General features: G+C 34.4%; 1 protein-coding gene across 1 annotated transcript; it reads left to right on the top strand.

Annotated features, from left to right (window-relative positions):
- The first annotated feature begins 1,606 nt into the window (after positions 1–1,606).
- Positions 1,607–8,748, top strand: LOC110778913 (auxin-responsive protein IAA33). The gene is made up of 2 exons (XM_021983453.2): positions 1,607–2,321; positions 8,417–8,748. Exons 1-2 carry the CDS (start codon positions 1,816–1,818, stop codon positions 8,496–8,498), a joined length of 588 nt encoding a protein of 195 aa, XP_021839145.1. The 5' UTR covers positions 1,607–1,815; the 3' UTR covers positions 8,499–8,748.
- Positions 8,749–17,589: the final 8,841 nt, after the last annotated feature.

The raw sequence follows: 17,589 nt of genomic DNA on the forward strand, positions 1-17,589 counted from the left end.
ATATCAAAACGTTATCACAAAACACGCCCTATCTCGACTTAGAAATGACCAGATTCAAATTCAAAGTTCAAAATTGGACATTATCAGAAGTAATGCCAAATTGCCACGTTAATACTGATCTCCTTGAAACGCATGCGCTAATGCAGATCTTAAGGTTAATTTGTGAATTTTGACAAAAAATTAATTAAATGCAATTAATTAACTTCCATAATATCCAAAAACTTAACTTAAATTGGAATTACTTTGGGATCAACAAAAAGGAGGGCATCTTCTTTAATTCAGTGTAATGTCTAATTTTCGTGTAATTAATTTCGAGTCAAAATTGTAAGCGAGCCATTCGCCGTCGGTAACGCTCAAAGGTTCGTCCTCTCTAAATCCATGCAATTTCAATTTACAAGAAATGATATTTACTTATTTTACCATTTTTTCTTCCTCTTAATCTCATGCATTATATTTATAATTGCTTTGCCTTCACGCTAATTTATTTATTAATTATACGATCCCCATAAAAAAATTAATAAAAATGAGATGAGATCCTATATTTCTTCATGTATTATTATCGACATAAAATAATATATAGTTAATTAACGATGCATGTTAGTGAACAAAGATCGAAGTATATATTGTACCATATATTATAATTATATATTATATGATATGGTCACCAACTTTTGGGTTCCGCAAGCAAACATGCCTCTTCCGCATGGGGGGCTTATCTTAGCTTTGCAAGTAGTTTAAACACAATTAGACTAGACAGCCAGACAATGAATTTTAAGTCACTATGTGGAACACAAGCAACAACTTGTTTGTTTTCCTATATTTATTAATATTTCTCTTGTTGTTTCAAATAAAGTATTCTTCATTTTAAAGTTATATAAAATCGAATCCTTAATTTTACTATACAGGATGACTGGATAGTCTTATTTGTTCTTCCCGTGTTGATGTACAAATTAGCTCTCTTCTTTCCAACTTTTTTTTTGTTTAATTGTTTTACAAGGATGAACTAAAGAATTCCTCATTTTGAAATTTTAAATTGTATTAGACTCTTCAATTTCACTGAGCTACATGAAATAAAGGTTACGGTATTGAAAATTTTGACTTGTATCATAATTTTCAATTTTTTCTACTTCTAACTATAGTACGTAAATATTTGATATCACTACATGACTCAAGTTTGACACGCTTGGAATCGATCGAACCTAATACTTTATATGATCAATAATTTATAGTAATCGGTTAGTCTTAAAGAATATATATAACTTGATTATAGACCACCCCAATACTAAGCGACATATTAGCCACCTCTAAGGTTTTCATCATACTATAATTGAATTAAAAAACATTATTACGTGCGTCTTAGGTGTACGTATTTTTGGAAGTGCTACAAAAGCATCCAATTCAACTCTAATGTTACGGCATCCCAAACAAAATTCAATCCACCATCTTGATCTTGAAATGAGGAAAAATAGGAACTTCCTCAAAAAAAACATAAAATAAAATAAAAACAAACCTCTAAATTAATTTAAGACATAAAATTTTGAGACATAAATTAAATGTACTCCTATCCAACAACGTTTCTATTTAAACTCCCCATCTTGTTTTATAATTTCATTCATTCCAAACATACCACTAAAAGCTAGCTTGATCACTCACACTAACTACCTTCTCCACCGACTCTCTCTCTCTCTCTCTCTCTCTCCTTCTTTCTCTCTCCTCAAAAACATTTGGAGAAATTAAAATAATTTCTACTAATTGAGTACTTCTATTATTATTAGATTTTAATTAATTAGAAGTATATATTATATTATAATTATCATGTATAACAATATGAACAACAACAATAATATTATTGAGGTTCAAAGGCAAGAATCCTTAAAAAGAAGATGGCATGATAGTTTCTACACTAGACTTCTTACTTCACCCGCCCCTACTAACCCTACTACATCTGCGGCCGCGGCAACGCCCGCATTAATCATAGGTAAACCACCTCACCACCACCACCACCACCATCATCACTTTCTCCAACCAGGGAGGTTGTTGGATGGTGGCGGCGGTGGAGATCTAGTCCTTAATGTAATTCCCTCGGTCACGGTTGTGCTTGAGGGTCGTTCGATCTGTCACCGTATAAACCTCCAAAACCATGGTAGTTACCAAAGCCTAGCTAAAGCTCTTAGACAAATGTTTGTGGAAATTGCAAATATTCAACAAAATGAGGATGAAAGTGATGGGCAATTTGATTTGTCGAATGCTGTTCCTGGTTATGTTATTGCTTATGAAGATATGGAGAATGATCTTCTTCTTGCTGGTGATCTTCAGTGGAAGTACGTTTTTTTTCCTCTTTATTTTTTCCATATTCGCGAAATTTATTTATATATTTATTTAATGATGTTCGTTTATTCATTTATTCATTGTTAGGAAGATATTTTGAAATTTTAGGGGTGCCTTTTATATGATTTGAATTAGAGAAAATTAGGATGAAAAATATTACTACAAGTAGTAATATATACTTGTGATACTGTAGTGATTCATGGATTTTCTTTCTTTATTTATTTATTTATTTACGAACAATAATACAAGAATTTTCAATGTCGATAAACATTATTAATGAAGTTTATTAATCCGTATAATATTTAGAAAGGATTTAATGAAATAAATTAAGAAAGCAAAAATTGGAGTAGTGTTTTAATTTTTTCATACATGCAATAATTGTCTTGAAAATTATGATACCATTAAACTTATTTAAAGTACATTAGGTATACTTATGTACATACTGAGTATATCATTTACATTTACATGATATCACCAATAATATTAATCATAATATTTTCAAATAAAAATAAAATACTAATCATAAAATGCTTAAAGGGAAATAGAGAAAATACTTTGTACGAATATTAATTTTAATTATAAATTGTATTTGGTCAATCCTTTATTTTATTTTATTTAACTCGTCTTATTGAAATTAATTACTCCCTCCGTATTTTTTTAAGAGATACACTTGCCTTTTCCGGCCGTATTTTTTTAAGAGATACACTTGCCATTTTTGGTAACTTATCAACCCCACCACCTAATTAAATAATATATCTACTACACTTTATGACCCACCATCCAATTAAAAAATAATTTTACAACTACACCCACCCCACCCCCACCTCCACTTGTTCAAAAGGACATGGTCCCCAATGTACTTATTTATTAAAATATCTACCACAACCCCACTTCTTTTATTCTTCTTAAGACCCGTGCCCAACCAAGTGTATCTCTTAAAAAAATACGGAGGGAGTACTTATTTTCTGAAGTAAATGTAGATAAGATGAACAGAACAAACAATTATTGTATTTGGACATAAACTTTTGATAGGTGTTATTAATCACACTAGATATCGACATAACTATTAACTCCAATAAACACGTAAGAAGTACGTGGTAAAGCGAAATTAAAAAGGTGAGACTGGATCGAGCTGAGCCGAGCCGAAACGAGCATGTAGAAATTATGGAGGGATGGATATAGCACCTTAATATATAATAAGTGTTCTGGGACACTGATATTCTGGAAAATATGTTTAATGTGTTTGTGCACCAACATATATATTTAAGTAGTCTGTGGAAATGTCAATACATAATTTTAATTTGGTCCCAAAAGTTGTCCTCTGATCTGCTGTGAACTTTGCTTTAATTAATTTTAGAGCACCAAGAGTTAAATAGTTATTGTGCACTACTCCGTATGTTATAACATTAACACCCTTAATATTATTTATTATTATTATTATTATTATTATTATTATTATTATTATTATTATTATTATTATTATTATTATTATTATTATTATTATTTATTTATTTATTTATTTATTATTATTATTATTATTATTATTATTATTATTATTATTATTATTATTATTATTATTATATGTAGGTGATTTTATTACATGAAACTATCCAACTTCCCCCCTACCACTGCTGGATTATTATTTACTTGAGTTAGGTGATTGACACCATAATTAATCATCCATTTAAACCTACGGACCTCGAGAGGTATGTAGAGTCTTTACTACGAGTATCATTTAATTTTAGCATATAACCTGTCTTTTTGGCGATAATTACCTAGCCATCTTCAAACAGTGTTCAAGTCGCATAAGTAAAGTTTTAGCCTTTTAGGGTTGACGTATGAAAGATGACGTACATGTACTCCGACTTGAGTATGATTGACTATATTAAGTTCTTTAGGTTATGTATATGTTTATATAACCTGTCTTTTTGGCGGTATATATGGACGATCACCACCTTACCTACTTTAAAACAGTGTTCGATCAATTCGCACAAGTAAAGTTCTTTAGGTTATGTATATGTATAACCTGTCATTTTGGGATATATATATATGAGCTTTTACCGCCTCACCTACTTTGAAACATAGTTCAAGTCTTAGAAGTAAAGTTTTAATAAAACTCTACAAAGTAGGGGATTTTGAAAAGATAATATATGAGCCGTTGATTTTCCATTCAATGGTTGATATTGCTCAAATTCTACCTTATAGAGTTATTTTAGTACTCTAGAGGATCCAAAACCATTAAGTTGACGAGTATTTTTAGGTTTAGAATGAAGGTTTTTTCAGAAAAAAAAAGTTTAAGAATGAAGGTTTACCTAGAAGATGCGTAATAAATTAGAGCACCCTTTCCATTTTGAGTTTAGGTAACCTTGATTAAGGGAGAAAATTGGACTATTGGCATGCGTGCCTCTTTTTTGAGGAAAAGAGAGGGAGAAATATTTAAATATCTGAGATCATGATCGACCTTATTACATGTGGGGAAACGATAAATCCAAGGAAGAATTTCACTTTTTCCAAGGAAATCAACTTAAAAAAATTTGGATTTCCTTGAAAGAAGTAAAATTTTCCTTGGATTTATCATTTCCCTTACTGACATGTGTTGTTGACTAAGAATAATCTTGTTACGTGTGGTGTTGACTAACAATGACTTCACAAGTAGATTAATTATTTTCTGCCATATAATTAATGTTAAGTATATTTTTAAGTCGGCTATTTATTTTTCATATAATTAATCGAATGGGATGGATCACATATAACTAATGGTTGATGTGATTATTGTGAATCATGCAATAGGAAAGGGGATTCACGAGAAAGGCATTACGTACACAAAAAACATATTTGGAAACTATAGGTTTCGTCCGCCTGGTATTATAAAGTATCAAATGTGAGAAGAAATAGATCTTGTTGTTGTTTATTTGATGCCAATGTATGTCAATAAGTCATCATGAAACTATATTAGTTATGACGTACCACTATACATACATGTTATTATGTTAACACAAACCAACATGCACGTTAGTGGGCAACTCATCTTATGGTTTAGATCAAGGGTTACAAGGTCGAGCCCCATTAACCATGTAATGCTTAATTGGGAGTGACTTAAACATAAATTTGCGTAACTGGTTTAGCTATCATAAGATAGATGATAGTTCAATAGGATCCTTCTTTTTATCTAATAATAAAAAATATATGTTATTCGTTCTTCATAAGAAGGATTGAGTTAATTAGCTAATTGATCCACAAGTGGATATTTTATAATACCATAAGTCCATCAACAATCAACAAGCATGATTTCTTTAGTTTGAAGGAAGTTTATTAGGATGATTCAATTCTTGCCCTAGAATAAAGCCTTTTACTTCTTCCAAGGATTCAAGGTACCAAGTAACCGGCCTACTATTACATTCCAAGAATGCGTGGTATTCGCTACTCTATCCGAATTTTTTTAGGATTTACCATTACTATATCTGGTCATTTTTTTTTTTTGGAAAATTTAACATTAATATCTCAACTTTCACTAATCTTCTCATTTTGGAATAATCTCAACTTTCGGGTAAATCTTCTTTAAATAATATAAACTATCCATTTGTCTATGTACAATAGACCCAAAATGATTTAGAAATGTCAGAAAAATAAGATTTCAGATTATTTTGAGAAGATAACCTCAAAAGTTTGGATTACTCAAAAATAATCCAAAGTTGAAAGTTGGGATTACACAAATTCTTATTTACATGAGGTGTACGATAAATATTGTATACCGAAGTTAAAGTTGACGTAAAATGCTTAAAAGTCACCATTATATAGGTAAAAGTTATCTACTTTTTAGTAATAAAAATTTTCATTTTAATAAAAAATATTTATTCAAAATCACTAATAATGTATAAAATTAATCATTTAACACTTTAAAATGTTTATCTATTAACTTTTTTTGTAATAGTATAAAAGTTAGAGAAAACTGAGTAAAAGTTAGAGAAAACTAGATTAAAGTTATGTTGGTGCACAATAAATTTATTGTACAACTTGTGCACGCAAGACCTTTTGTTGAGATTATTCATGTCAATTTTTCCTATTTTTTTAAGAGTTACAATTTCATTTTTGTTAAGTTTTACGCTTCACTACTCAATTGTTTATTATTTTTTAGTTTCTTATAGGCCCCTCTGAAATCATAAAGAATTTTATTTCTGGTTTTATGTTCTATTCCGTTTTCTTTGATTAATTTTTTTTTCTCACTTGCATTATTATCATATCAAATTTAACCAAGTTTCCTCAATATATACAAGTCAACTTGTAATTCCTAAAATATCCGGAGATAATAGTACTATATAATCCCCTCATTTTATGGTTATACGTAGTACGATGCAATATGTTACGTAAGTTTAAGATATCTCACACGTACTATAAAATGAAAACAACAATCTATTTGTAATTTAGAGCTGTCAAAACAAGTCATTGAGTCGGGTTTGGATCGGGTCATTTCGTGTCTCGGGTCATAATCAGGTTGGGTCGTGTCGGGTCAATATACCATCTGGGTTGAGTTCGGGTTCGGTCGGGTCGATATCAGGTCGGGTCATGTCGGGTTTTTTCCTATCCCGGTTTCAGGTCGGGTTCGGGTAGGGTCACATTTCGGTCAGGTTTGATTTCGGGTTCGAGTCTTATCAGGTCGGGTTTAAGTTGGTTTGTAGCAGATAATTTTCGGGTTTGGGTCTTATCGAGTCGGGTTTAATTCGGTTTGCAACATAGTTATTTTCGGGTTCGGGTCTTGGTTTGGATCGGATAATAATTGGATCAGATAGAATTCAGGTCGGTTCACTCTCGGGGACGGGTCAAACTCAGGTCTGATAATTAACCTATACATTTTAATTATTTTATATTGTAAAAAATATTGTTTAACTTATTTTAGAGTTAAATTTTATATAGACCAAATAATCGCGTGTTTTTGTCAAGTCAATATATATATAAAGTGAATATGGATTACGAACCAATGATCGATTTGGTTATCTCAAAATGTGAAAGTGAAAAACATTTACTCCCGCAACTCCAATTTCATTTTTGTAATGAGGGGTAAGTTAGTGGGTCACGTGCCAATGCGAGTCTCCTGTGTGATAGTGTAACCGTTTTTCTCGTTGTTGAGCACATTGACATAGGTCGCGCAGACAAAGAGAAAGAATGTCAGTTAGGATGTTAGATTCAATTCTTACCTCTCATCTCATCCAAATTGCAAAAAATAACTCGAAATTATTGTAAAAACAAAAAACAAGTTTTACTTTGCTTAATTTTGTTTCTTTATATAAAAACGTTAAGTTGTTCAACACGTTTAAATTTTTCGCTTTTTAATTTTTCAGTATCTAGTAATAAATAATTAAAATAGATTTATAGTTGAAGTTAATATTTGGTCGTGTCAATGACAAGTCGGGTTATTAACAGATCGGATAAATCGGGTAGCGGGTTGTCACAGGTTGAGTCAATAACAGGTTTCATCGAGTTACAATCGGTTTCTGGTTGACATCGGGTCTGGTATCGAATCGGGTTCGGGTCATTGTCGGTCGGGTCAGTTCGGTTTTCGGTCATTTTTGGGTCGGGTATCGGGTTCGGGTTCGGATGTTACAACATCGGGTTGAAATCGGTTATCGGTTTTTTCGGGTCGGGTACAGGTCGGGATTCGGATTACCTGTTTTACCGTAATTTGGGTCATGGTCGGTCACGGGTTCGATCGGTTCAGGTCGGATTTTCAGATCGGGTCAGTTTTTGACCGCAAATCAACTTCGGCTACTCTTATTCTCAATTGCTTTCAAGATTTGAACCTTGTTATATAAGTTATTATAAATTTAAGCATCGTTACGTTTGTGGAAAACGAGATCGAATTTATGGGCTCGTACTAGAGAGGGAAATTGTCTCTCTTTCATTATCTCTTACAATAGATGAATGAATTTATGGGCTCGTACTAGAGAGGGAAATTGTCTCTCTTTCATTATTTCTTACAATAGATGAATAAAATTGTAGGAAACTTAATTTCAAGAGGTAATATAAACCTATAATATTGTAACATTAAACTCATATTCTAACATTAATTAATTTTGGATTATTTGTGGGGCAGGGATTTTGTACGAGTGGCAAAAAGAATAAGGGTATTGCCGGTGAAGTCAAGTTCAAGGAAGCAGAAGACCACTAAACACTAGTCCAAGGCTCCTCATTGTAATGCTACAAGATATTCTAGCTAGCTTTATTGTTAAGAGTCCTGATCGTTTTTTTTTTCAATTTTCTTATTGAAAATTAGATAGAAAAATATGAACATTACAGACAATAGTTTATAGTTTTTTGTGGTTCACTTTTAAATCACGATGATTATTATAACGATGACTAGTTTTAAATTTATAAATCATAATTCAACTGAAATAATACAACTCCATTCACATATGTTGGTTTTAATCTGACTCTTTTACAGTTTCAACGCAATATTTAAACATAAATATCTCTAAATCTGTATGTCAAGAAACTATAAAATACTGGGATCCTACTACATGTACACCTAGTGTACAAAGCATCTTGTACACCATGCTTTTCTATTGGTTGAAATGGTATATTTATTGTCTTTCATTCTCATTTTTTAGTGAGTTTGATGATGTGTCAACAAATTAATGGTAGTGTACAAGATTCTCTTGTACACTAGGTGTACATATAGCCTTTTCCAAAATACTGTAAACTTATATATCTAGACGAATAAAACAAGATCTAACATGCATAATTAATATGTTTCAAATTATATACTAGAAAGAATTTAGCAAGGTATCTTCAATTGTGGATAATGTCAAAATTCCATATACACTAACATTGGAAAATGGAGTAGCATAAAATTCAAAATTTATCAAAAAATCGAAATTGAAAACTGACATTAACCCCAAAAGGACCCTAAAATTTTATCAGGATGATTTTTCTTTGTGTCTTTAATTAATTCAGACTTTTATTAGGTTCATTATTTCTAACAATAAATATATTATCTGTCACTCCACATTAGAACCGTAGGTCCATTATCCATTAATTGGAATTAAAATTCCAAGAAGACATATTATTACAAGTTCTCTTTTAGGAAGCAACTAAAGAAACTAACACTCCTTGCGTCTCAATGTAGAATTCCTCTTTGGTTTTGACATGGAAATTAGGGGTATGTACGATTTAAATATATAATTGCATGTGTCGTGGGGTTTTTCCGATCAACCGGTGACAAGGAATTTTCGGTAGAACACGACACGATCTCGGCTCTAAACAAGAATATTTCTCTCGGAATATTCCCTCCGATGCCTAAGTAAGTATGAGTTTTTAGAGAGAGAAAGTAGAGAGACGGCAGGGCATATAATGAGAGACTTTATACATATATCTTGCTGTATCTGAACACTCGTTGAGTGCCGTTCTGCTGACAGAAATGGAAGGAATACAAATGTCAGTGTACTTTGTGAGTCATGTATTTCAAAATGCTGAAATTAGATACCCAACAGTGGAAAAGTTTGGTCTAGCCTTGTTCATGGCCAGCAAAAAGCTCCGTCCTTATTTCCTAGCCCACAGATTAGTGGTTTACACTGACCAACCACTTAAACTACCTTTCACGAAGCTGGAGGCATAAGGCCGAATGTTGAATTGGGCTATTGAGCTAAATGCCTTCGACATCACCAACAAAGGATGCTCGTCATTAATTTTGGACGAGTGTCTTTAATTCATAAAAAGGACAAAATGGAAAGATCAAAAGGTTTGTTGCTCACCTTCTCCTCCAACTCGGCCTTGACCTTCTTCATTTGGGCCTCATAGATGTCCGCCATCCAGTCCGTCACATCACCTTTGCCTTTATCCGCTTCAGACAGCTTACTCATTCCTTCATCTGCACACAAAAGAAATAATGGTTAGAGAAAGAATGGAACAAAGTCAGACGGCGCATATTCTAAAACTCTACCTTTAGATATAGAATACCCTAAACCCACAGCAGCTAAAAACGCTGCATCCCGTAACTGTCTTATGTGCGGAAACCACTCAGCCGACACATGAAATGTCTTGTCGGTAGTCAGATGATAGGTGTTGGCCTTAAACAACACCATTATATGATCCCACTCGTCCGCGGTAAGGGGCGGGAGAGCCTCGTCATGCTCCATATAATTAGCCGAGCGACTCCAGCGGCTCATTCTATCGTACATCTCCTGGTCGTCAGTGTGAAACACGACCCATCTCTTCCTCCACATGTGCCATTTGCTGAGCATACCCACCACAGTTTGGTACGTGCCTCGGCTACTTAGATTGAACCACCCCTCGACGGCATTAGGGGAACGAGAGATGGAAACCAGATGCAAGAATGCATTGAAGGACGGCTGCACGTTGTTCAGCGCGCATTTGGCGATGTAGCCGAATACATCTGCCCAGGAATTTGGGGTCAGTTGAGCCACCCCAATGTTGAACCCATCCAAAACCTCCACAACAAAGGGATGTGGAGGTAACCTCATGCCAAGCTTAATGGCGACGGCATAAACGGGAAACTCTCCCTCGGCCAGCAGACTGACCGTCGAGTCCAAGCCAGCCGACACTCGCATCTGATATCCCTCACCCACGCAGAGGCCGTCTCTCATATTGGCCCCATGCTTCTCCAGCCATCTCATCCAACCAATATCTGGATGAATCTCCGATGGAAGAAGCTGAGCTTCTTCCCTGCCTCTTGGCCTAACTTGCACTGGAGCAGCCTCCTGCTCCTCAGCAACCAAAGGCAATGGAGCTACGCTCGGCTCCCCGACTGCCCGGCTCGCTGTACGCTCAGACGAGCTTGCGGTTTGTTCTTCCTCTACCTCGGCATATTCATCGATCTCTTGAAAGAGATCGGCATATTCCTCGTCTACTGCCGGGTCATTGGAAGAATATCTCTCCATATATAGGAGGTGTAGCCGCCCCCTCTCGCAAACGCAGGCGAGTAGGATCCGCCGTCTGCTTAGTTCTTGCCATCCCTTCTGCATAGTTAACAGAGCATGGCTTAGGGGTGACTAACAATTAAGTAAAAGACGTGAGTGGGCGTCCGCCCAAGCAACGACGGGCAGCCTGAACGCCTCATTAACCCGACAAACACTTAACTAGTATTAAGGTCCCGCCCATTCATCAAACGAAAATAACAAGTGACGACCATATGACAAAAAACATGTAAAATAGGTAAAGAACTAACCTTAAAAGATATGAGAAGAGATTAGTGAAGAACAGATTGAGTCTGATGAAGAACAGGTTGAGTCTTGCGGCGGCCGGAAATCGCCTACTGGTGGTTGATCTTCGCCGGAAATCGCCTGTCTGGAGCTCTGTGAAAATGAAACGTAAAAATGAGAATTTACCTCCCCCTATATATTGAGAAGGGCAAAAATGAGAAAAAGTGACACTTGTCACCATCTCACCACATGTCCAAAAGTTATATGAATATCAAGAGTCAAGAAGCGATATCTGAAAGATTGTTTCCAGAAATGCCCTTCTTGAGGGGTAAATGTTGTGGGCAAAATTACCATGCCAGCTTGTACCAATAAAGATACGACCACTACAAGAAAATGACCATTTAGCGATGGATTTTTGTAACCGTACAAATATCGGTTGCTAAATTACTACTGGTCAAGTGTTAGTCGCCACTTTGGTACGGAAGTATTTTCGGTCCCTATTTAGCTTCGGATTACCATTCAGTCACAACAATCGGTAACAAATTACCTACCAAGCATACGTTGGTCACTAATTATTTACCGAAATAATTTTAGTCATTATTTAATTACCAACAAAATTTTAGTCACAAATTTCAGTCACTAAATAATTACAGAAATACTTTTTAGTCACTATTTTGATATAAAACAATTTCAATCCCTATATAGCGACAAACACGATTTCAGTCGCAATGCGTTAGTCACAAAACACGGACTAGCTAATTTTCTGTCACTTATTAGTTACAGTTAATGTTCTGTCACAAATTCCAGTCGCGATTTTATTACCAACTAAATTTCAGTCACTAATTAAACACTAAATAACTTATGGTCCTTATTCCACTACGAAGATAATATTGACTATAAATTTTCGAGTGAAATAAGACATGAGTTTGCTTGTACTTACGTATAAAATAAATACAAACACGAATTTAACCAAACTATATATTCACCTACCACACGACAAGTTAAATATATGTAATCTTGCTTCCTTTGTTCCTGAAAGTTTTCCATTTCTTTGGGCACGTACACTTGTCAATGCACATTTTGTAGCGTTAATATCTCTAATTACATGTTAGGAAAAAATATAAATTTTTGATATTTTTAAAATACTGGCCGAGACGAAATAAAAAATACCCACATGATTACATTTTTTCTTACATATCCTATATAATAATAAAAAGTTATTGGCTTATTTGAGGCCTCCAAATCCCCAATGAAGCAATTCTATACACTCCCGCCAAATGTACTTAAATCCCTCCTAAACAACCATCACAAAATTAAAAAATTGATATAATAATTATATCAATATGTATTTAGTCATCTTTGGTTTTAGTAGATATGTCTGCAGGAAGAGGTCGTTTCAGGCTTAGAGGAACATCTAGCGAGAGAGCCGATGAGCCTAATGATGAGCCTAGCTAATGACGAGACTCCAGAGCTACATATGGAAGAGGAAGAAAATCATGATATCCCAAATGACACTCTTCCTACACTCGATCCTAATGCATTATGGTTTTATCAACTTGCATTGCTTTTACCATTTATCTAAAATTCTTTAAATTTATGATTTCTCTAACTTATAATTATCATTTGCAAATAGGTTTGATCATTACTCTGTTTCAAGTACCATCACAAAAGTCATACAAACCATACACATGCTGGACCAACGCAAAAAAACATGCTAAAGACTACTGGCGGTTTTCATTTCAGATACTCCCCTCCCTTCCCTTCCATTCCATTCCCCTACCCTCCTCTTACACCAGCAACACTGTCAGCACCTTCATGTCTGTATCGGCAACACAACAAGCATCAGTCAACATCTGCATTAGTCTATTTATAATTTTATGTACTAATGTAGTCTATTTATCAGCATCTGCATTAGTCTGTTTATCAGTCAACATCTAGGTTAATCTAGTTTAGCTTCTTCATTAGTCCTAACTTGCTTTAATCTAGTCCTGCTATCATAGTGATAGCAGGCCATTCTTAGTTCCACTAAACTATAGTAATTCAACAAATAAAGGCGGTCTTTCGCTATCGTGTTATGTGACTAGTCTGATGGCCAGGTAGTGATTCCTGCTCTCTAAACACATGTCCAACGTAGTGGGATTACTTAACTAGCTATAGATGATTCTCTTGTTTTAGCTGGCAGCTTCAAAAAATTTCCTTCATGTTTCAGGGAAAGTAATGTTTTTGTTCATGATCTTGCTTGTTCAGCTGTATCTAGTTTCTGTGATGAAGAGCGGCTTAGGAGAGATCCTTGTTGGATATCAAGATCTCTGATTCCATTGTGTAGAATCTTCAGATGAAGTATTTGAGAAGTACCATATTCCATATGCCCCTCTTGTAATTCTGTTGTGTTTAATTTAGGGTTTGAATGTGTTCACTACACTATTGAATCGTGACTCCGTAATGAGTGTATTGTAGTTGTAGATATTGGTAAAATCGTACAAAACAAGATGACATTCATGTTGTCATAATATTGCATTCAGAGCTGTCATAATATTGCTATCATAGTATTGCATTCAGAGCTGTCATAATATTGCTGTCATAAAAGATCATAGAAGTCTTTCATTCAGGCTAAGAAAATTTATAGCATTCTAGTTCATAAGGATACTAGATGATTATTGTTGTTCACTGCTAATTATCAGTACATGCTTAGTGTCAATCTTCAAAAAAAAAAAGAAGGAAAAGAACACAATGTTCTGTTTAGAAAATAATATTGGCAGGCATATGAACAAGTAAATTGTGAAAAAAACAATATATAGACAGATATACTCACCGAAATTTCAAGATCCTTAACGTGAGGACAACTCTGAATGATCAAAGATCAGCATCTGCATTAATCTTTAGTCAATCTTATTATTTCTTACACTACAAGAAATTTACCTTTTCGTGTCGAATATTTAGTAGCGAATGTATAATCGCAACTATAAGTAAATAATGTGTGTTAAAGAATATAGACCATTATAGCACTTTATAATCGCTATATTAACCTTTAATTAACCAAGACGAAAAACTAATTAGATATTATTTCAATTATACCGCTCTATTTTTTCACAAATTGCGCTCAATTTTTCTCTCAAAACTTTTCGCTCAAAACTTTAGGCTCAAAATTTTCAGTTCCCTCCACTCTCAGCCCTCTTGTCTTCTTCTCAATTTAGGGTTAGGGTTAAGAGATCCGTTTTCTCTCATCCATTACATTCCTCCATAGGTGACACCAGGTGATACCAAATTCATCCATCAAAGCGCGGGATTCTTGGGGGAGGGTGTGAATAATTCACGCAAACATTGATCGGTGTTTTCATCTTGGATTCTGAACCTGATTTCACGAAACTCCATTGCAGGCGAGCTGTTTCATCACAAGTTCAAGGTAATTTTCCTCTTTTTTTATTTTAATTCATTTCGAACTTTGGTTAAATTTTCGTGATTATTTTCGAAATTTGGTTGAATTTTCCCAATCCTTTTCAAATTTTGGTTAAATATTCCTAATTCGTTTTGATATTTGAATGATAATTGTATATTAATTCGGTTATGGTTGTTCCTTGTCATCGCTTCTCTCCTTCCCGAATTGAGGTATTCAGAGCAAACAAATTCGCCATGATTTCACGAAGCAGTTCCAGTTAATTTTTCTCTTTTATATTCTAATTCTTTTCGAATTTGGGTTGTATTTTCCTAATTCTTTTCGAATTTTGGTTGAGATTTCATCCTCTAGTTCATTTTGAATTTTTCTTTGAGATTTGGTCTTCTGTTTTTTCAAGGATTGAGTTACAGTACTACGTTTCTGTCAATTTTGTTTGAAACTTGTCGCCAAAATTAAAAGCTACTGTAGTAAATTAATCTCTGTTGTTGCTAAAATGCCAAGTTAATACTCCTACCAGGACACATGTTTAGGAAGGCAGGAACTACAACCATGAGTGCCTAACTGAATGCTTGTAGTATCGTTGACTTGTGCCCATGTGATAGTCCTATAACCATGAGTACTTAACTGAATACTTGGTCATCTGGTTTCGCTAGAAATTATGTCATGAGTGTTTTGGTGATTGGCCAGATAGAGTAGCTCGACTGTGGACACACTACTAGAATTGCATGTTCCCTACCCCATTGTGTGTTCGATTTCTTTCCAGAATAGCTTCCTTCGGGTTTTTTCCTATCTTTGCCTCAATCATGCAGACCTTAGGACAAGAGAGGTGGTAGCGCTTTAAGCATGAAACCCCTTAACTACTAAAGCAACTAGTACATAAAGTTTTCTTCATCAAAAATTTAGCGGTGGATCCGGACCTGTAAAAAGTGTATAGTTTATTGTATGTCTAGCTTTAAACTTTAACTTGCAGGGGCTTTTAGTGTTGATAATTTTCTGGGTTAATTTGTAAAAAGTGCTGGGATATTGAAACTTACTCAACTGGGGAGCTACAATGAAACTGGGTTAATTTGTAACTAGTTCTTATGTTTCCTTATGAGGACACCTTGTCCTCATGCTGTACTTCTCACTTTTCTTAATAAAAAAATTCATAATTGTTTCAGTAGAGTTCGATATGTCAAACAGGAAGTAGGAGATTTTTATTGGTGTAGAAGTTGTTTTAGTTTTGTTATCCACTTGTGTCTTTGCGGTTGTGTAATGTCTGTTTTCTTTCTTATTTCCCAGGCTTCTGATGAGGCAAAATTCATTTAAGATTTAGAGACAGATCGCATGAGGCAGCTGGTTGACTTATAGACTAGGATAGATGAGATCATACTGACAGACTCTGGCCAGAAAAAGGCATTTGAAAATGAGTTGCAACGCAACTTAAGAGGAAGACTTGCTTTGGATGATAGTAGGAGAGGTGCATTCCAACTTGCTTGTGACGAGGAGCAACAAGTAGTTTTTGTATGCACACTTCACTTCATGTTGTTTGATTATTGTTGATGTATTTTCCGTTGCTAATATTATAAGGTAGATGCATTGACATTCTGTTAGTTTTACAACAACTCTAATTTGATCAGGATAAATGGATGCATGTCTTCCGATGAACTTTCGATGCAGTGCATCTTGATTGCTCTGAACCGATTTATGCAGGTATGAGCACATTTCATTTTTTACTTTTAATTTTTAATTTATTTTGTTCATATTAAGTATTTCCTCCATTCTTTTAGTCTACCATATTCCTTTTAGGGATGTTTTGAATTAGTTCTACCATTTCCTGTTTTGGTGTGTTAAAATTCTTTAAATGTCACCACTACTTTCCCCATACTTTACATGGGTTTATTTGTCAAAAGTTGACTGTAGTCTTTTCCTTACTTTTTTGGTCACTCACTTGGGTGGCTTTGTCATATTACAATTACCCTTAAAAAACCACCCAATGAGAAATGGTAGAACTAATTAAAAAAACAAGGGAAGTATATTAGACTACTTGTTTTTAGGACTTTTAGCTAGTGAGTATGTGATGTTAAAGAATCTTGTAATGCACTTTAAAAAATTATACGAGAATGATGTAACATCAACAGGAGAAGCATGGTTCCAAGATGGCTTTCCTGGTTGGCAGTCATCGAGAAAGGTTGTGCATGCCTATTGTTGAGAATATTGAGTCACTTGGTGGTGAAGTGCGACTTAATTCTCGTATTAAGAAGATAAATTTAGCTAAGGATGGACATGTGGGGTAGTTTTTTTTGGTAACTAATGGGAAATAAGTTAGAGGAGATGTTTATGTATCTGCCACTCCAGGTTTACTTCTCTTCTTAATCTGATACTAGAACTACTATTCAATCATATTTTGAGCTAGCAACATTTTGAATAATTATTCAGAGCTAGTTGATCATTAGCCTCAATCTTAAAAGTTGCTCCATGTAAGTGGTTACATTACTGGTATTTTTGGCTTAACAACATTATATTTCTGGTAGACTCTCTACTGTGCTGTCTAACTTATGTTTGCAAAGTGTGATCGATTTTCTGAGGGCTTCTCAGCAGGAAGATAAATGAACTTGGCTTCTTTTTTCAGTTTCTTGTTTGAACTGTGACATGTTGTAAATCAGTTGAGAATGAGATTCGTATGTCAGAGTATAGCAAAATTGAACAAATAAGTCCAGTTCAGGAATCTCTACA

Source organism: Spinacia oleracea, chromosome 2, assembly GCF_020520425.1.
Source record: "Spinacia oleracea cultivar Varoflay chromosome 2, BTI_SOV_V1, whole genome shotgun sequence".
Taxonomy (NCBI): Eukaryota; Viridiplantae; Streptophyta; class Magnoliopsida; order Caryophyllales; family Amaranthaceae; genus Spinacia; species Spinacia oleracea.